Source organism: Alligator sinensis, unplaced genomic scaffold (assembly GCF_000455745.1).
Source record: "Alligator sinensis unplaced genomic scaffold, ASM45574v1 scaffold225_1, whole genome shotgun sequence".
In the NCBI taxonomy this organism is placed as follows: domain Eukaryota; kingdom Metazoa; phylum Chordata; order Crocodylia; family Alligatoridae; genus Alligator; species Alligator sinensis.
The window spans coordinates 629,489-650,992 of record NW_005842180.1 but is presented as its reverse complement, the minus strand read 5'-3'; the positions used below and the strand labels follow the sequence as shown (position 1 = coordinate 650,992).

The 21,504-nt window shown below is 40.0% G+C and overlaps 1 protein-coding gene and 1 pseudogene across 10 annotated transcripts in view; one reads left to right on the top strand and one right to left on the bottom strand.

Moving 5' to 3' along the window:
* Positions 1–21,504, bottom strand: part of APC (APC, WNT signaling pathway regulator) — a 163,516-nt gene that overhangs the window by 45,969 nt on the left and 96,043 nt on the right. For 8 of the 10 annotated variants that reach the window (XM_025207076.1, XM_025207075.1, XM_025207077.1 and 5 more), the window contains 3 exons: positions 20,293–20,401; positions 16,609–16,722; positions 4,231–4,314 (listed from right to left, as the gene is read on the bottom strand). In XM_025207076.1, coding sequence (XP_025062861.1) covers positions 4,231–4,314; positions 16,609–16,722; positions 20,293–20,401 — 307 coding nt within the window. Of the gene's footprint in view, positions 1–4,230; positions 4,315–16,608; positions 16,723–20,292; positions 20,402–21,504 lie in introns of those variants that run through there. The other 2 variants (XM_025207080.1, XM_025207081.1) reach the window with 1 other exon arrangement.
* On the top strand, positions 5,553–5,693 carry LOC112550691 (annotated as a pseudogene).

Sequence of the window (21,504 nt, the reverse complement as noted above, 5' to 3'; positions counted from 1 at the left end):
AGTAAAAACTTTCTTACCATTAAAACAATGAGGCAGTGATGACTGCCCAGGGAAGTTGTGGAACCTTCTTCACTGGAGGCTTTCAAGAGGAGGCTGGATAAACACTTGATGGGGATTTCTTAGGAAGAGCATCCCTGCATTTGTGCTGCAGAGGTTGGACCAGATGCCCTCGAAATCCCTTTCAAACTTACGATTCTAACTACCTATCAATGAGCCATGGTAGAGATCACCCTAGAATCATGGAATTGCTGACAATGATTCTAAGTTCATGCCCCAGCTTACTCAAAGGAACTTGTGTGTCCACACCTTTAAATCCTAAGTATACATTTAAGTAAAGAGCTTTGTTGGAAAGGGTGTCATATAAATCAAATAAATAAAAGTGGTGGCATCAAGAGGTTATTATCCTCTACAGCAGAGGTGGACAATATCCAGTCCACCAACTGATCCTATCCAGCTCGCTGGTCTGCCAGCCGCTGCTGAAAGCCTGAAGAGAGATGGCTGCATCATGTGCCACCCTGCTCTGTTACAGTCAGGGCTGGGCTGAGCAGTGGACAGACTTCAGTTCCTCTATATCCGTGGTGCTCAAACTTTTTCTCTAGCAGGCTGGATGGGCAGTGTCCAGTCTGTCCCTGAGCCTGATCCAGCCAGTTGGCCCAATTCAGCACCCTGGTGCAGGCACAGCAGAATCCCATTTGGTCATGCAGAGTGGGGTGGAAAGTAGCCTGGCCTCGATTCAGCAGCACAGGGAGAAGGGGGAGCAGCCTGGTCCCAATTCAAGCCATGCAGGGAGAAGGGGGTGTGGCCCAGCCTTGACTCAGCCACACGGGGAGAAGGAGGTGTAGGAATCTGTAGTGGGGATGGGACAGTATTAAAAGAAACTGCTCCCTGCCACCAAATTTCCCAACCCATAGAAGGACCCACAGGCCAGATGCATGCATTTGGCCCACAGGCTAGAGTTTGAGCACCCCTGCTCTTACATCTTTCTTAAAATGTGGTGCACCAAAATTCATATAACATCCCAGATGAGGTCTACTGAACAACTAGTAGAGTGGTAGTGAGGTCTACTGAACAACTAGCATCATCAAAGAATCACTGAAGCAGGGACAGAAGAGCCCTCATGAGGTCACCTAGTCCAATCTCCTGCTCAAGGCAAGGATCATCCCTATGTAAGGAATCCTAGAAAAGTGCTCGTTTAACCTATTCTTAAAACTGAACAAACAACTCTGTCACACAGAGGCACAACACTCCAAAACACCAAGAACATCTTAACTTGGCATGGGTAGAGCAGAGGGACAAGCACACATACCAGTGCCTTGCATAGCACTGTACGTCTCCCATATCATATTTTTGTTCATAGAACACAAAATTGCATTTCTTTTTTTTCCTGATTGCATAACATTGCTGACTCATGCTGAGCCCCTGATCCATTTTACCCCCAATCCTTCATGGCAGTGCTAATCCATAACCAGTAACCTTTATTTTTCATTTGTTTTTTCTTCCTCAGGTGTAACACCTTACTTTTTACCTTAAAAAAACAGATGCCAAGCAACATCGAGAGCTGGGAGAAGCTGGCTGCTAACCAATTTCAATGGCACTAGAACCTCAACCAAGGGGCAGCCATTTCAAGGTAAGGCATCTTTCTTTCCCTTGAAGCAGAAAAGATGGAGTGAAGGAAGGAGAAGGAGAGGAATCCCAGTCTACAGCCTCTCTCAAGACCCAACAGTGAGCCATGGCAGAGACCATGCTCAAACTGACTGATTGCCAGCGATGACTTAGCATCTTCCATTTATCTACAGTTCAGTTCTTCAATTTATCAAGATCCTCTTGTATCATAATCCTGTCCTCCAAAGTGTTTGCAATCCCTCCCAGTTTTGTGAGGGATTACAAAACTAAAACTCAAGGTTATCTCCTCCTGACTTCTGTTGCAGTACACCTTTCTCTATGGATACCCTAACTCTTCTTTGTCAATTCCTGGCTCTGCCTTTAAGATACAAGAGATTTAGTGGGAGGTTAGATGCAAACACACAACAGCTGCTGAGAATACAGCTCTGTAGAGCTGAAGTACACAGTGGAGTCAATATATTTGGAAGTTTTTATCAACAAGCTTGTAACAAATTTTATTATGCATGTGCAAGCCTATCATGATTTTCTGAAGCTTATTAAAATCTATATCTGGCAAAATTTTATCTGGGACAGCAAAAAGGATCCCAGATCATAAGTCTGCCAAATTTTAAGTTCCTGGTTTCTTAGCATTTAATAAAATTGTAGGGATGACAGGGTATACCACATATTTGCAAAAGCAACTATTTTTTCCTCCAAATTTAAAAGAATTTTTCTTTTATTGAAACTTTTCTTTTTTTAAAATGTATTATAAGGCCTACAAACAAACAGAGAAAATTTCAGCTGGAATAGCTAACATATGACAAAAGGTCAAACAAACTTAATTATAATAATTCCTACCAGATCCATCTATAATGTCAGATTGAAAGGTTCTGTTAAATTAGTTATCCCCTGAAAGAATCACAATGGAAAAAATACAGCTTTCATCTTTTAGTAAATAAAAAAACCCTATATTTTAAAAATATCATCCTTGGACATACACTAGCCATGAAAAGCTTCAGCTTTTGTGAAATTTTGCAAAAATGGGATCATAATGAACTCTAATTAGCAACCTTGACTGTAGTGGTTGTTACTGGTAACTGCAATAACAGACTTTGGCACATGACACCATAGAAATGACATTAGACTGTAATCTCTTTCTAGGTTTCTAACATAAAATCTGACACAAAAGGCTAAGTTTTCACCCTTTGCTCACATGCTTTTTCAAAAGATCAACCAACCATGCAACTCCTCACCAGATCCTTTAATTTAGAAAGACTTTGCTATTAGCTATTACAATTATTTCTTAAATATAATTCACCCCCTTTGTAAGGTACTGCAGTTTTGTCTCTTCAAACATCCTAGAAGTTAGGTTTTCAAGCAACACATTATTCCCAGGTTGTTCCCTGGCTCAATAACAAAGTAGAGGCATAGACAACAGTCTAGTATCTCTAGCTTCAGCTCACTAAAAAGAAAACATGTACCTGAACTAGATAAATATTCTCCAACTATTTGGGTTGGTCTAATAAAAGATATCAAATTCACCCAAGGAACCTTGTCTGCCTATGTACCTGAACTATACATTCTAGGAAGTTAGAGGCTATAATTACATCTTCCAACAACTAATTCATAAAGCCACAATTTTTTTAAAGCAAGAAGTATCCATTCTGTAGATCAGGGATCAGCAACATTAAACCTGTGGGCTGAATCTGGCTATGAACCTTAAGGGCTCTGCCTGTGCCCATGCCAGAGCTGACAGCAAGGATCTATGTCGCAACTGCTGCCGCTTCTCCCTGCCCTCCCATGTTTGATCCAATGTGCACCAGGTATCTGCGGTGGTGCATCAGCAGCAAGTGTGGGAGGGAGGGCGGGGAGGGTGGTGTGTGTGCAGGGGGTACTTATGTCCACACTAGGGCCAGACAGGTGGGAGCTCAACTTGAACTACTGCTGCTTCTCCCAAGCCCTCTGCTTCCCTGCTGTGGCATAGGTGCAGCTTCCAGCCAGTGGGGAGCTGAACTGGCACCAGGTATCTGTAAACTGTATCCACACTACCAGTCTTCTCCCACACCCCAGGTGTGGGTGCAGGGGGAGGGAGGAGTGCCTGGGGAACAGGAAAAAGTAGCAGAAGCAGACACAGGTTACAGCTTCCCAACCCTAGTGTAGCTCCCCACTGGCTGGAAGCTGCACCTGCACCAGAGCCAGGGAGCAGGAAGGCTGGGAGTAGCAGTGGTAGCAGTGTGGGTGCAGCTCCCCTCCCAGCTGCCTGGTCCTGGCATGGGTGTGGGGAAAGCTCCCCACACAGCTGCCTGGCATGCACTGGACTGGAGCCAGGTTGTTTTGGCCTGCAGCTTGTAAAAGGTTGCTGGTCTCTGGGGTAGATTAAAGCAACATAACAGCTTGTTGTTTATTAAGTCAATAGTCAGAAGCCAATATAATTTATTAAATCAATATGATAAAAATACAATAGTGCACATACAGTGCACTCACTTAAGATGCTGTGGGTTATTTTTTTTAGTTTTTTTAATTAAAAAATATAAATGAACCTCTAATCAAAAGAAGGCAAATGATAACATTAGTCAAATTTAATAATAATGGAAAAAGCAAATTCTAATCCAAAAATCGCTTGCTCACCTCTGCTTCAGCTGCTTGTGACTGCAATAGCTGTCGTATACGAAGTATATCCTTCTCTATTTGCTGAATTCTTGCCACTCTCACCTGAAAAGGAACAATTTTTCAATGGATAAGTAGTTTGTAAAGAATAAATATTTATTTTGAAAAGTGACACTATGAAAAAAGTTCATGAATAACTGCTGGCTGGAAAACAGATTTCATTTGTATGAGAAGTTCATTAAAGTTCAGAACCATGAAAAACACACATGTATGAAAAAGGTTCATTGAATATGGCGTGCATCTGCTTTATTATTATTATTATTATAATTATTATAAGCAACACTAATTTGGATCTAGTAATAAACTAACACAAAGCTACAGTCTGACAAGATGCATATTAACTGTTATTTTGTGCATCTTTGAGTGAATTACTTTACTCATCTGTTTCAGTTGCTGTATTCATAAAATAGGGATAAAACTAGATACTTTCAATGCCTAATAGTGCTTTTGTGAGGATTTATTTTTGCAGAGTGGTTTGAGCATAAAATGTGCTGAATAACTTCCAATAATTATTTTCAGCTGCTGTAACAATTTGGGAACTCTTGTGTATGGCTGATGAATTGTTTTAATGCTGGAAATTCTGTGTATATCTGCAGCAGTCTGCACACTTCATTTTGAATATGAGGCCTAATTTGCCTTTTCACTTTACTACAAGAGGTGCAGACCTACAAACTGCTTGGAGAAAGGGCAGTGGCTGCTATGTTCTAACTGTTATGTGCGAACAAACAGAGAACAATTCAAATGCACTCCAGCTTTAACCCTGGAAGGAGTATTAAAAGTTGGAGGGGTTTGCTGCACTTGAATCCTTCTCAGCCCCTTCGTGCATAAGGTAACAGCTGCTGCTCTTTTGAAAATTCCCCTTTTGAAAGGGCTCCAAACTTTCCCTGTATCCACACCCAAGTTGGACTGAAAACCAAAAGATGGTGACATAGAACTAATAAAGGAGGATTATAAAACCTTAGAAGCCCTCTATGCAGTGAAGGCATACCAAGACAAGAGTTTGCTACTTCTCAGAAATAGTCTATCCAGGCAAAATGGTAATTATGTGATGGATTGCCTGGTGGGGGATTTTAATTTTGTAACTAAACTGACTGGATGTCACATGACAAAGGAGATGGATGGGAGGTTGTAAAAGAACGAGCTTGCTTATAGACATTTGAGAGAGAGAGAGAGAGGGAGAGAGAAGAATCTACAAGCATACAAGCAGATAGCTGGCAATAATCCAGGGGGTGGTTTTCCCAGGGTGAAGCTCATCCCTTGCACTCTGAACAGTCTAACCCCTGTGATTTCCCTAAGGCAGTTCTCCAGGCTTAGACTTGTCTATTGCACTCCAAGCAGACTGATCCCTGAGAGCTTCCTTGAATGCAGGAAACTCGACTGCACAATTTTGTGGCAATAGGGGACAACGTTCATGCTTCCCCCATGGCTTGCTCCTCAGCCTTTTGGGTAGGAGCAAACAAGACTAGGGAGCATCTGAATCCTATGGCCTCTGGGTTTGGGGCTTGCACACAGGATTCCTGCCATGGATTTGGGGAATATTCAAATCCCAAGACTGATGGGTCTGGGAGGGAGGATACTTGCCTGGTGGAAGAGCCACATACAGTGAATGATTAAGCTCAATTCAGTTGAAATTTGACTACTAGGCTTTGCCCAATAGAATTTAGAACTGATTTGGCCCTTGAAATGAAATTTAAAGAGAGGGACATAATCTTCCACCGGAGAAATCATGTGCAAGAGGGAAGGAGGAGAAGGGACTGCTAAAATGTTTCTGGCCAAAGTCCAAAGCATTCTCACTAGTGATGAGAAACTGAAAGAGGGAAAATTAATATATTTTATTCTTTTGTTTGGATCTGTGGCATGGAACCTTTTAAAAAGTCAGTTTGTGTTACACAATTTAATTACGCATCTATTGAGAGGTAAACTGTGAATGTAGAGTGCCCATAGTGTTGGTGTTCTGGGAAGGATGTGTTTAAGCAACTGACATTACTAGCTACAGGGGTATTAAAGTCAGACTGGGGGGGTCTCAAAAGTTGTCAGGGGGTGCTAGATGGAGGATCTGCATCCCAAGATGGTACCCAGGGATGCAAAACAGAGCTAATCATTTGAGTTCTAGAAGATTAAAAATCTACGGTAGACCTACACCAGCAGGCCTGTTGGATGTCCAGCAGAGGGAGCTTTACTGATGCTATAGCTTTTCCAGGGGGAACTTATCAGAGTCGCTGTTATATAGCCTTTATCTGTCACAACAGAGATGCATCTGACACAATTTTTTCTACACTTAACATAGATGCTACATATTTTGTTTCAAGAATGGAACAGCTGTCACATATTGATTCTTAATATTAGATACCAGAGCAGAAACTCTCTGATTCTTCTTAGCTTTGACACTGTCCTTAAAATAAAATTCTGGGTAAAATATTGTAGCCAGTAAATTTTCCTAAAAATGACATGGTACCTCTGTGCTTGTGATATAATATGTTCATGTTTTAAAACAGCTGCTGTTTTGTTTGGCGTTTGACATTTTCTTTTTCAAACTCACTAATTCTAACAACATTTTGCAAACACAGGTGTCCTCTGTTTCCTAATATTTTAAAATCAATTTTTATACATGAGGGGAATAACTTTTCGGTTAAATAGGAAAAATTAAGCAAGTAATATATAAAGCCATACTCCTTGCGACTGTTTATGTTGTAGGAAAACTAAAAGGAAAAAACCTAAAACAAAGAAGAAAAAATAATGCTAAGAACAATCAAAGAAAGAAAGATGGCATACAAAACTATGTAAAGCACAGCCATTTCCCTTATTTGTTTTAGTTGTTACACCAATATGTAGATAGATACAAGATCTCACGTGACACATTCAGAAACTGTCCTTTATTTGAGAAAAATGTTTTTATCTTAACTAAAGTTACAAATAAGTAATTCCACAAATTCAAACTAGGCATGAAGGAGCTATGAGACAAAAACAGAATCAAATCAAATAGAAAATATGCTTTAAAATGTCTGAATTTCTCAGATGTACAACTCCGCCCCCCCAACAAAAACCCACATTCTGAGAATAACAGACACTATACCAAGGACTGTTCGGTTACATTTTGTTCCAAAATACCTAGTATTTTATTTACATTTATTAATAAGTTATGTTTAATGGGGTTTTTTTTTTACTTTCTTTTAAGATCGGAAAAAATTAAAATCCAAAGTGGCACTAAAATCTGACCAGAAGAGCAAGGATAGGATTAGTTGCATCGGTGGATACTGGATCAGTATTGTTCTAGTCTTCCTTCACAGCTCAGGTATTTTAGTCATAGCATCTGACACAGTAGGATGTCATCTATAAAAGCTTGTGCCTTGCTGAAAGAACTGGTCTTTAAAGGGCATTCGTACATATGTTTGTGCCGCAACGCCGGCTGCACGCATTTGTATAAATGGCAAAATACAAGTCAGCACTGAGAAAATGTTGGCAGCGTGCTTCTGAACTAAAACACACTGAAGGTGTTTTAGTTCAAAAGTGCACCACTGCCATTCTCTGCGTGCTGATGTACACTATGCCATTTATACAACTGCATGTGACGTAGTGCAGAGAACACTCGATTAATCAAAAATGTATGTACATAAAGGCCCTAAGGTGCCTCTCTACCTTGCCTTCCGGTGAAGTACAGTAATCCACATTCACATAAAAGAGAGTTATATTTTGCTCTCTTCCCCACCCCACAGCTTAATCAGTATTCACAGCAGCTGCCAAAGACTTCTCTTGGCCTTTGTGACCATTCTTTCTAGTTCTTTTCTACCTCTCTAAAAACTCGATAGAGCATCCTTTGGAGGATCTTCATCATTCCTTTTCCAGCTTTCTGAGAGAAGTTCTCTATGGCTTTGTCCTTGGTCCCTCAAACACATGATCATCTCTCTGTTGATGACTCAGATCGCTCTATCCCAGACCCGACTCTTTCTGTCTAAACTAAAATATCAGCTTCCCTTCTCCCAGATCAATATAGCTAAAACAAACCTCATAATCAACTCCCCCAGCTGATTCATCCTTTCTTGATCACTGGGAAGCACAATGTCTTGTTTGTGTAACCTGGGCATAATATTAAGTTTAGTCGTAAATTTCCACATTAATCCTTTTAAAATATAGCCTTTCCTATCCATCCACTCAACTAAAACACTTATCATTTCATGTCCCAATTACTGAAGCAATCATTTCCCTGGTCTTGACAAATTCAGTCTTTCCCCACTTTTACTCATTCAGAATGCTGTGTAAAGATCTTTTTCCTAATCCTTCACTTTGACAACATCACTTGAAGCCTTCAAGTGGTTTCCCCATTTCTATTGCATTAAACATAATATATGCTTGTCTTAACCTATCCCAACTCTATACTCTCTCTCACTCTCCATCAAAACATCAAGTCACACCTCCAAGCTGGCCTCCAACTTCCACTTGTCAAGTATGCAGCACTGTGCCTTTTCTGCCTGTTGTCCATAAACATCTACAAAACTACGTAATTATCCTATCTTGAATTCTTTCTTAGAAGGCAGTATCTACAAAAAAATGAGAGAAATTTGGCACACTGAGGCCACTGCCTGCTATACTTGCCAATATTGTCTTATTTCCTTGCATTCCTCCTCTCTTAGTCTGCCTCTTGTTGAATACTTGTATTTTAAGCTTTTGGGAAAGAGACTGTTTGTTCTAGTTTTGCACAGTACCTAGCCCAATTGAGACCTAGTCCTTCATGTTATTGCAGCAATAATAGTAATGAACAGATTAATGAGGAAGTTTGAACTGTAATTCCACACACAGGACCAACACTGCTGATCAAAATTTTCCATATTAACAAAACAGACCATCAGTCCCAGTGTCTAGTTGATACTAGGGCTCAGATGAAGTTTAAGACAGGTAAAACAGATATGATGTTGGTGTAAACATCTAAGACAAATGGCTGAGTTAATATCTGTTAACTCAAATTAAGGAATTTTTCTTGCCTTTTGCTATAAATCAAAGGATTTAAAATAGTCTCTTAGATGCTTTTATAGCCTTCTGTTCAATTGATGCATTTATACTCTATGAAGCTAGCACCAGGGTCCTCTGAAGACATTTACTATAGAATGTAGTGACCTAGTTAGAAGGATTTCTTGCAGGAAGACCATGATACCTGTGGCTTGGAATCTGCACTGCCTACTGATTCATTTCCAGATGCATTTCAATGTGTTATTTTTGATGAATAAATCCCTAAGAGACTGACTGGAGGTTTGGTTAGAAACGGCCTTGTGTTCTCAATTGAATATGTTTATTGGTTAGACATACAAGGTAAGACCCCAATACTTAAAGATCTGAGACCTGAAATCAGGATATTTTCAAGGAATGAACCTTTGACTATGAAATTCACTCCCACCTTTAGCTACAATAGCTGAGTTGTGGACATTTTTATATGTACTAGTATTATTATTATGGAACAGTGACAAAAAGGTCCTCATAATAATGAGGACCCATTGACTAAGTCTTCATTATGCTAGGCACTTTGTAAATACATAATAAATAAAGGACTTTTCCCAAAAGAGTTTGCAGGATAAATAAAAAGGTGATTTTCTGCTGCTACTTTTTGTGATTTTACTGAAACCTTTTAATACAATTTAGTCAATTTATGTTTTCCCACCACCTTTTTGCAATCATGATAATTAAGTAGTATATTTTAGAAACCTAGAATTTTGCAAACAGTTATGTTGTAGAATATAATACTTGCAGGCTCAGATCATGTGCTATGCTTCTTGGATGGGGGCGGGGAAAACCAATGCGTAAAAATATGTAACATACTGCAAAACTGTTTTACAGTTATACTATAGCTATCATCTTACACCGTAAGATTGATGTAAGTCAATAATAATGGGATAGAAATAAAAAGCTGAAACTTATAGGATTTTCCAACATTAAATATGTTACATAACTAAAAAACACAGATCATAATATCTGAATGACAGTTAATAATGCTGTACTAAAAAAGTGTTTTGTTTGTGTAGTGGTTACTGCAGGGGATCAGCATTGCATCTAGTCTTACTTATCTTAATTAATGATCTGAAAGTGAAAGTGAATAGAACCATAAATTGAGAACTGTAAATGTCAAAGAAACAGTAAGCATACAAAGGAACAAAGCTATAGAAATACATAGAGAAAAGAATATACAGAATGAAAGTCATCTTAGAAACAAGGCAGCTAATATCTGAACATCTAATGAGCATCTGAGTATTTAAATATTAATATTTAGTGGGAGAGACAAAGCTACAAACTAGTGGACTGTAAATTAGCCTTGAATTTGTAATGCTACATATGCCAGAGGAGAAGATCAGTGCAATTTTAGGTGGCACTCACAGAGGCATCATTACAACATAAGAAAGGCAGATAATCACTCACTGGATCAAAAGAATAGAAAACTTATCTTAAACACTAGAAAAATGTTTTATTCAAAAACAATCTTGAACTGGAAGAATGACAAATAGATGGTCCAGAAGGTTATTTCCAGCTCTAACATCTTAGATTCTATATATGACTGAAATTGCCCCAAAACTGAGTTTCCTTAAGTGCTACCAGAAATTTACTGCAAAATACACAGTAAAAAAAAGTGGGTCCATAAGAATACACTGTAAAGAAAGCAAGCATTTTTATCATCCGAGGTATCTCTTAGCAGGAGCAGAAGGGATGTAACTTACATGCTCACATGAAAAGCAAACTCTGAGCACATAATCAGAAGGATGCAGCCATGTCCCAAATGTTGTTCCTCTTTCTACAGTTTGATTTTCCTTGTAAAGGGATTGCAGATGACCTAGGGAATTCTTGTTCAGGCTCAGGCCTCAGACATTCTGGTTTCCCTGTTACATCTAGCTAGGTTCCTCATTGCCCACCAGAGGCCATGGAGGAGGACACACACAGCTGAGGGGTTGGGCCTTCATCACTGGACTTCTTGGTTAGATCTTCCCTCAGCTCCAATTCATCTCCCCTTTCCATGGCATTCTGGCAGCTGCCATAGAGTTCTCCAAACATGAAAATAAGTCTTCAGTGCCAGAGCACGTGGATAAAGAGAAATACTTCACAATGGCTGCAAAGGTGGATGAAACCTCTGGTTGTCTAGGTTTCCCTGCCATTAGATTACAGTTTCCTTCCCACAAAGTTTCATGTGACTGCTGATGCATAATGCTATCCCCATGTTAAAAGAAGACATGTGCAGGGGTCTTCCTATCAACAGCAAGTCCTATAGCAGTGGCCAAGTGGCAATGGGACAGGTGCTTGTGATTACCCAAAGCCCCTAGTCATGGATCTCCATGGAGGCAATGATTGTATGATGGTCATTTTGTACTTGAACCTAAGATAGATATGCAATTCAGTAGCTGCAATCATGACTGACAAGGCTTATTTAGGATCTACTCCTCACTCAGTATGGGGAGGAACTTGGAAAAGGTGCCCTAAACATAGTCCATCTCACTTCACCTGACTGGCCAACTGCATCCAGTGGGATCATGCTATCTGTGGTCCAAATTAAGTAATGAAATTTGCAGCCTGGAATGTCAGCATCCTGATGGACAACCCTGACAGGGACTGTCTCGAGCATAGGAAAGTACTTGTGGTTAGAGAACTGAGGCTAATGAAACCAGACATGCAGAAGAGGGACAAGTCATGAGGAAGAGAATGGTGGTGGCTACTTCCCTCTCTCTCTCCATTTTGTTTTGTTTTGTTTTGTTTGTTTGTTTGTTTGTTTTTGGGGGGGGTGGCAGGTAAAAGAAAATATGAAAAAGGGACACATCCATGGTGTTGGTTTTGCTATTAAGACCAAAATTATTACTCAGATGCCAGAATGCCCAACTGGCATCAGCAAACATCTCATGGCCCTTTGTCTTTCACTTCTAATGTCAGAGACAATACAATCAAAGCCATTCCATGACATCCCATTAAAGACTATCTTATAGATTAACCAACTTATTTGAAAGTTTTGAAAGTCATTAAGTAGGTGAAGAACAGCAAAGCATGTGGCCCTGATAGAATACCAGCTAAAATTTATAAGCAAGGTAGAAACATGCTTTCATCAACTACACTATGGAAACATGAACAGATTTCCAGTAACTTGGATGCCAGTGTCATTATCATGTTTAAGAAAGGAGATGGATCAGATTGCAGTGATTATTGTGGTGTAGTTGTCCATAGCTTGGAAGATTCTTGCTTGCTTTCTCCTCAATAGACTCACTTTCCTCACTGAGAAGATTCTACTTGACTTCCAGTGTGGTTTCAGACCATTTAGTGGTACAGTGTTTATGATCTTTGTTGCTAGATAGCTGCAAGAGAAGTGCTGTGAGATACATTAAGACCTTTACATGGCCGCCTGACCTAAAGCCTTTGATTCAGTCAGCAGAGAGGCCATATAGAACATCTGATGAGATTTGGATACCTGCCAAAGTTGTAACAATTATCAGACTTCTTCATGATGACATTACAGCACCCGTCCTAAGCAATGGCTTGGAAATGGATCCTTTCACTATTAGAACTGGAGTGTTGGTGATTGCACCAACACTCGCCTCCATTTCTGATCTTCAGTATGCTGACAATTGTGTTGAATGCGCCCCCACAGTTCCAGGTCCCTCTTGATGGCTTCTGTGAAGCATATGAAATGTTTGTATTCAATGTCAACTTTGTGAAAATGAAAACTGAGTGCACCCCAAACTAACCAGCTCATCCTCCACACATTACAACCAGAGGGCAATCCTTGGAGAATGTTCAGCATTTCTCCTACTTGAAGTAAACATAATGATAATATTAAAGTATTAAAGTATTATTAAAGTATTAATTATACTTTAATAATATAATATTAAAGTATTATTAAAGTATTATTAAAGTAAACATAATGATAATATTTCAAATTGGACAAAATCTGCCAGCTGTCTTTGGACATTTCTTAAATTGTGCCTTCCACCATCGTAAGATTAGAACCCTGCCTGACAACTGGCTCCCAAACCAGGTTCTATACTCCCAACTCACTGATAGTTACTGCTTCAGAGGTGGACAAAAGAAGAGATTCAAGGACATTTTAAAGACCAATCTGAAGAAATGCAGTATAAACATCAGTACCTGGGAGACTTGAGCACTGAATGGTGTGCTGTAATGTACAACAAGGTCTTAATCACTTTAAGCAAACTTGCCTCCCTACTGAGGTGGATAGGCAAGAGAGACAAAGGGAAAGATCTGTGATCTGACACCACCAGGATCTGCTACTACTTCCCCAAACTGTTAACCATGTCTGCAGTCAAACATGGGGATCTCAGATCAGCCTCCTTGGCCATGTGCAGACCCTACAATTACTTCTTTTTTCACTGGAAGACAGTCATCCTCATATCAAGGGACTGCAGACGATGACTATAGTTCTCCATTTGGCTGGATTAGCTTGGCTCAAGTGCCAGACTGATATTTCAGCCCCTACCTCCATATTGGGAATACGTGGACCAACTGGTTCAACCACAGACGCTCAAAAGCCAGAAATCCAGTTTGTTTTGGGGTTCCCTGGGGCTATTTCTATTCTGTCAACTGATGTCTGAAATGTCCTCTCTTATACTGAGGTAGTGTTGGTACTCACTTTTAACTGGTTGCAGTCATGTGCTACCACTCCATCCAGGTCTCAGTACATGGTGTGTACAGCTCTGTTCCATAAGGGCCAACAGATGTCCCATTGTTTAGATGGCTACTAGGATGCTATCCCTTTTCAATCAGCTGTGGTGAAGAAAGCCTTTAGATCATCTGGGCCCCTCTTTGCAAGCCTTATTGCCACAGTTTCCTTGAGTATATTTTGTGTATATACATAAAAATATTGCTTCTCTAATTTTTGTTCAGAGATTCCTTGTATTTTAGCATAAGGTATTTCAGACTTGATCAAGCGTTGAATAAATTAACATTCCAGACTTCTTTACTGGAATTGGAGAGTACATTGTGCTAGATATTGTACATTAATAAAAGCCTGTCCCTATGGTGATTATAACCAGATGGTGGTTATGGACATGTATAGATGGTGAAAAGTCAGGCTCCCCAAGCCAACTCTGGCAAAGCTGAGCATTCCTGTTGAAGCAGATGGACATAAGCAATGTGCCTAGTCAATTTAAGGTACAGATAGGCCCCAATATAGGCCTTCCTGGACCAAATTCCAAACTATTTACTTAGCAATGCATTCATGAAGATGCTGAGCCTTACTGCTATATGCATGTGCAGCCAATTGCAGAAGAAAAAGTAGTCCCTGCTCATTGAGCTCACCTACCCAATTATTTGGGGCTGGGATTCAGAATATTTTCCACAGGTTTACTGCCAATCATCTATAACGTTTAACCATTTTCAATTGCAGTATCTCTAAAAAATTCATAAAGAATGCAGAGAAAAGGTATATAAGTTTTAGTGCACATGCACATATCTTCCTCCTTCTTCCTAATCTTGTAAAAATGGCACTGTGATGACAATCAAAAGGACACTGAATATTTTAAGTGTCTTCATGAACTAAGCTCTCCCTTGTTAATTCCCTGCAGAAAAACAAAGAGCAGGAAAGGGAGTAGCTATTAAAGAGATAATTTAATCTTTATGAGCAGGGATCCAGGTTTTCCATCTCCCACGGAAAAACTAAGTAAACCATGGATTTTACCTTTTACCAGAGGCAAATGCAGATTTCTTGTTTTACAAGAGAAACCTGCAGATTTTGCCATTTTGCAATGGGCTCCCTACAGGCTGGCAGTTCCAGTCTGCAGGGAGCTGAGAGGGAGCAGGAGTAAGGTGGCGAGACAGGGAGGTGCTATGTGCATGGACATGCACATGCACATGGCCCCAGGCACCCTGCAGAGCAGCTGCAGCAGGTAAGCGGAGGGGAGAGGGAGCTGGGCAGGGCTGAGGCTGTTGCCCAGCCAGGTGGGGCTTGGGGCCCGGGTTCGCAATGAGCAGGTCTAGAGCAGGACGGGGCCACGGGTGGCTTGTCTGGGGGAGGAGGAGGGCTGGCTCCCCGCTGCCACATGCACTCCTGGAGCAGACACAGATGCAGGCTCAGGCTTCTGCCCTGCTTCCGCCCCCCTCCGTGGCCTCCAGACACGACACGGCATGGCTGGGGACAGTGGGGCCACACAGGGATTTCCTCGTCACTGCTCCCTCCCCTGCCCTAAAGATTTTGGTTACTCCTGTTTAGTAGGAGTAAGACATTTCAGTGTTTCTAAAAGTTCGGCCACCAGACACCATTACTATCTCAACTTACTTCAGCTTACTGTACTGTGAGCAACAGGGAAGCCTGCTCAGCAGTCCAGAAGCTGGTTTTGCACTGCTTTCCCTTACAGCCTTAACCTGCACACCTCAGGGACCAAAAGGTAATGAATCTCTCTTTCAAAGACATCACAAAAGGTTTCAGTAAAATCCTACTAGTTGTTTACATGGCTCATTATGAAAAGCTACCTTAAATTTCAATTAAGCAGCTAATTAATTAGAATTATTTCCTATGTAACCACATGCTGTATTAAAGCAAGTTCAGTGAAGAAAACAAAAATAAAAGAGCACATTTTGTTGAAAAGAATTCACCTGGATTGAACTCAGTCAAAAGAAAGCAAAGCTAGTCTGCTTAGCTGATTACTCTGAAGCAGCTGAAATAGTAGTAATGAATTACGTATGCTAACAGACACACAACAGTTTGCGTTAATAGTCAGCAATCAATTATTTCATTTCTGGTACCACACAGCTACTTTCAATTTATATTTTCAAACATGGGTGACAGGATGTGATTACATAATTATATATGCACTCATTACTCTCCATCAGAGTAAACAGATTTATGGTATGATAAATGTGGATATATTTTTTTTATATATCTGGGTTTAAAGATGAGTCCTTAAACATATATTTTAGTGATGGAGTTAAAAAAAAAAGTAACTGATTTTATTTTATATTTAATAGTACTAAGTAAATAAGAAATAGTACAGAGCAGAAATAAAGAAAATTTCATTTACATCTTATTTAAATTAAAATTGCAACAATTTTAGTTTAAAATATTCACAGGCCAATATTTTAAAAAATTCTTTCTTTGTGAACTATTTTTTTCTAAATCTCAGGAGTTCCCAGAACTGCTCGTGAGACTGAATAAACTGTGAGAGTGACATTTCCTTCCTTCCTTTCCTGCTTCCTTCGTCTTTAATAAAACTTGTGTTGATTCTCATTTTTGTTTTTAAGACAGTATACTAAACAGAAAAAAACACTCAACCATGAGCAGTTCAAAGATACAACCACAAGTAATTTAATAAAAATCAGATTCCTTTCATTCATTTTAACTTTAAACAGTAAAGCCAGTTGGCAAAACATTACCTGTGCCCGTTTCTCCATATCCTGACAAGTACCTAGTTGCTCTTCCATGGCGGCTCTGATTTGTCTTGCTTCATATTCTAATTGCCTTCTGGTCATGTCTGTTTGCAAGGAGAACTGAAATCCAAAACAAAAAAGATTTCAACAAACAAGGAAGACGAGCTCTATGCTTTTTGAACAAAAGCAGAGCAATGTATTCTATGCTAAAACTTAATAAACTCAAACAAAGTCTGAATACAGGACCTTTTAAAATATAGGTAAGTTATAAACAAGAACATATAATATCAGCCAATATGCGATTTGTAGAGAAGGTTTTTCACCTGTCTATGCATAATATACCAACATAAAAAAATCACACTGCCACATGCACAGAACACTTACTCATCCATATCTAAAACAGCATACCATCAGAAAATTTGTTCTGTGCGCCATTAATTCAGTATTAAAAAAAGACTCCAAAGATATTAATCTACCTCTAAAATACTGTACTTTTACTACTTACTGTTAGACATATTTGATCATACAGCCACACCAGACTTTAAGAGAAGAAACATTTTACAAAGTATGTTCTCCAAGATATCAGCATATCTAATTTTAAACATCCTAATGTATATTTAAAACTCTCTCTTTTGAAGATTAATAGAAATAGTAAAAGCCAGAAATAAAATCAGTTTTTAGCTGTAACTTCCTCATGCTTTACTCTAGGAGCAATTATTTCAGCTAAAAATGTTATCTTATATTCAGAAGTGCACAGGTAATAATTATTCAATCATTTGGAAAATTAACAAGTCCAGCAAACCATGTTTTTTCACAGATTTGTTTATTTAACAACATCCTTTGATGCAGCTGATTATCTTGATCTCTAGCTATGCACATCAGCTGAAATGCACAAAATATTTAATTTTGAGTGAAGTCAGTGCTTCCTAGTACATGACACTTCAGAAGTGGAAGTTATACAAGATAAATGCTAAGTGAGTTTTAAAAGATCTACTGCATAAAGAACATCAGGAGTTATATCTCTTGGGGGGAAAAGCATGAAAGTGCCAAAAGACAGGCAACTTGCATATTTACATAAAGGAGATTAGATTATAAGACCAGGTACCTAAAATGGCAGAACTCTCCCTAAGATTTGTGGCCCCCACCCCCAGGCAAATGTGTGTTCTATTCACCACTAAACTACACTGTTTACAGAAAACCACATAAATCAGATTTATTCTGCCTCAGGCTTTTTGAATGTCTGTACCAAGCCTAAATGTTTCTGAAAGCCATTTTAAGCATTATGGAAGGACTATACAGTGCATCAAGAAGGTTTATTAAAGTACTAACGCACTACTACAGTATATTCAACATACATCAGATAAATACTAATTTTGCCTAACTGCACAATAATGTCAGTCCCAATTTGTTGTCTATTACTTACATTATGTAAATGTAAACCAGTTAAGGGCACATGCTGCTAAATGCATGGCATTTTTCAGCTTCAGTGTCTACTTTGTAACTTATGGTTTAAAGAAAAAAGAGTAGCAGTAAGGGAGAGGGGGGAAACAAAGAATGCTAGAAATGTGTGTTAACTGTAACTATTTATCTTGTGACTAGCTGTAGTCTCTTTGACTGTACCAGGTAGAATGCAGGGGAAGCAGCTGTCACAGGGCAACTATTAAAGTCTTGAAAATAAGAGAAATGCTAATAGCACAGTACTGAGATTGCTGTGTCCTCAAGGAGCACTACTTAAAACACGGGTGTAAACAGCTCTGACACTAACTAGCTCTTCTTATTTTCAAGGCTTCTTATAGGACCCATAAAACTAAGTATTAGAAGCCTGGAAAATGAGGGGGGAGAGTCAATTTCAGGATTGATAACAAAAACAATTTGTTGATTAAACTTCTTTATACAGGAAAAATTGCATTTAAGATGCATATTGTATGAAGATTCATTTTATATTTTATTTAAGCCTACAATTTTTCAATTTCAATTTATTAAGGATTCTGGCTGAAAGCCACGCTCCTGAAACAACATAACAGACATACAACCATAATATAGATTTAAGCAAAAAATAACAGAAATGCAAATATAATAAAAGAGCCAAACATTATAAAACATTATTCCTACTCCTAGAATTAGCATAATCAAGTACAAATATGGTGATAAATCAGATCATGACTCTATAAAAATGTTGTGCATAGGTCCACAACTGACAGTAAAAAACAAATGTAGTGATAAAGTTTATTGGTTATATCAACAGTAAAGGATGTTTAGCTCTGATCACTTCAGCTATGTAAGTCTGTGGGGAAGAAAGGGCATGGGTGGAGGGGGCAGATTGAGGCCCCCACAGTGAAGGAGGGAGTGAAGTTGGGGCAGGTGCTGTCCAGCCAGAGGGGTGAATGTGACCCCGGGGCTAAGAATGGGGTGGAGAGGGGCTGGGAAGGGGGTGTGGGGGGTGGCTTCCATCCACTACACACACCTCCAGGGGAGGCATGTGTCCTCCCAGATTTGCGTGCAAGGCGAGGGCAGGCTGTTCTCTATGGGCTCAGGGGGGGGGGGCAGCTAGGAGGGCGGCAGCATGGTGGGCTCAGCTGAGCGAGGCAGGAGGCAATGGCACTAGGAGGGGAGCCTACAGGGAATTTTAGGGTGGCTATAGCCCCCCAAGCCTCCCCTAGTGCCACCCCTGCTCAGGGCACTGCCTTTCTCTTGGGAGCCCAGCACTGGCTATGCAAGTATCTGCACAGGATGTCTCCTCCCATAAACCTGTGTATATGCACACTATATTGTCAACATAGCTAAAAGCATGGATGCTTTGTACTGGACTTTGGAGATAGGCCCCTCCCCAACTCACCCTGCCCTCTCTAGGAGTTCTATGGGCCAACAATAGCGCTCTATGGGCTAGATCTTTCACACCCCCTGCTTTGAGGGTATATAAAAAGGTATTTTTTTAAGCTCTCATAAACAGCCTGAGATTTTTTCATCAGAAAAGATGAAAGTCTAGAGAAAGAAAAAAACCCTCTACTGAAGAAACAATGTGCAAAAATATGCAGTAGACTGGGCATGCAGTTGATTGGAGTGTTTTTTTGGCAATCCATTATATATTTACTTTTAGAACCATTATAATAAAGTGAAAATATACTTCCTGATACAGGCCTTAATTATACATAATAAAATTTAAATGTTGGTGAAGTTTCCACACCCCCCCCCCCCCAACCGGAAGGCATTGCAGGTGGTAAAAGCCCTTCCCCAAAAACCCCAACCAAACAAGAGGGTCTCTGGCATCTGCTCAGACTATACCTGCATCTTATTCAAGTTCCCAGTCTCCAACACTACTCTGGGTTAAAGGCTCCTACCAAAACTAAAATTTTGGCTAACACAACACAGATTTTCAAAGTTAAAGGCAATTTTCAAATGAATAAAAATACGTCATTCAGGTAACTATATGTGATGTTGCCAAATCCCTTCATAGCAAGAGGGACTGAATCCCTGGATTTTTTCTTGTAGTGTCTGAACGCAGGGAGTTATTGGTACTAGTGCTATTTTATTAGTTTAAAAAAATGTGTGTATACATTTTGGAACACAAGAAAGATTATACTAAAATTTCTGTTGGAAAGAATTTTACCTAGTTTATAATATACAAAAGATTTACATACGCATCACAGCACTGGGTACATAACAGACTATGTTATTATTGTAATTGCTTACATTTTCAGTAAGAGGGAGACTATCAATCCTCTTGGTCAGATTCTGAAGTTGAGCATAATACCAGTCCTTTTCTTTCTCTTCCTTTTCAAGCTCAGCAAGCAAGAGAGATCTGAAAAAACAAAACCAGGAAATGTCTCATCAGTACTTACGCCATTACCAGTTATAAATATAGCAGCAAATACACAGTAAACATGGATGTATACATAGCCAGTCAAATAAACAATGTGCTTTACTGAAGAGGGCACTAAACAACTAGTTTAGAAACCTACACTCTTCTCTCTGTCATCTCAGGCAAACTACTGTAATCCCACTTTGTCTTAGTTCCACATCTGTAAAATGGAGTTAATGATACTTATCTGTATTCATAAAAACACTTTAGAATATACAGATAAGAAACACTATGGCTGGACATAGACCTCTCATTTGACCTAGGACTGATTGTGCCAGGGGTCTGGAAACTTGATGGGGAGGGAAAAGTGGAAAGCAGTGACAATTAACGCTGTCACTGCTCCTCTACTGCTAAATTTCTAAGCCCTACGGGTCAGATGACATGGCCCAGATCATGGGATCCCATTTGCCCACACAGGGGAGGGAGATGGAGCCCCATCAGGCACACATGGGGATGGGGTGGCAGGGCCCAATGCTATACCCAATCCTGCACATGCAAGCAGCTTGGTCTGATCCAGAGCATGCCTGGGTGGTGGCAAACAACAGGGCCCAATTCTGTGCATGTGGGGCGGCTTGGCCCAATCAAGAGAGCATGGGGCTGGAGGGAAGTGGTGGGGCCTAATCTAGAGGATGTACAGCAGCCTGACCTGACCTGGAGAACGCACAGTAACTTAGCCCAACCCAGAATGCATGGGGATGGAATGACAAGGCCTGATCCCATGTAGGGCTGGGACCACAGGTGTAGCTACCATATGGATTTGGAGGACTGGGGCATGATCCAGCATGCACCAGATCAGGTCTTGGCCCCATGTGTGCTGTATGGGGCCCATGGCATGGACCCAGCCTGTGGATCCACCCTACACTAGTCACCTGGCCTGTGGACCAAAAAGTTTGGGCACTGCTGCCATAGGCTAAAAACATACTGGCCAGTTTAATCCAGGCAGGGTTTTGACTTGCATAAAACTAGCTGGAACAATCATTTAACACAAGCATCATGAATAGCAATTAACTCAAGTTAGTCTCAATTGTCCCTGGAAAATATGT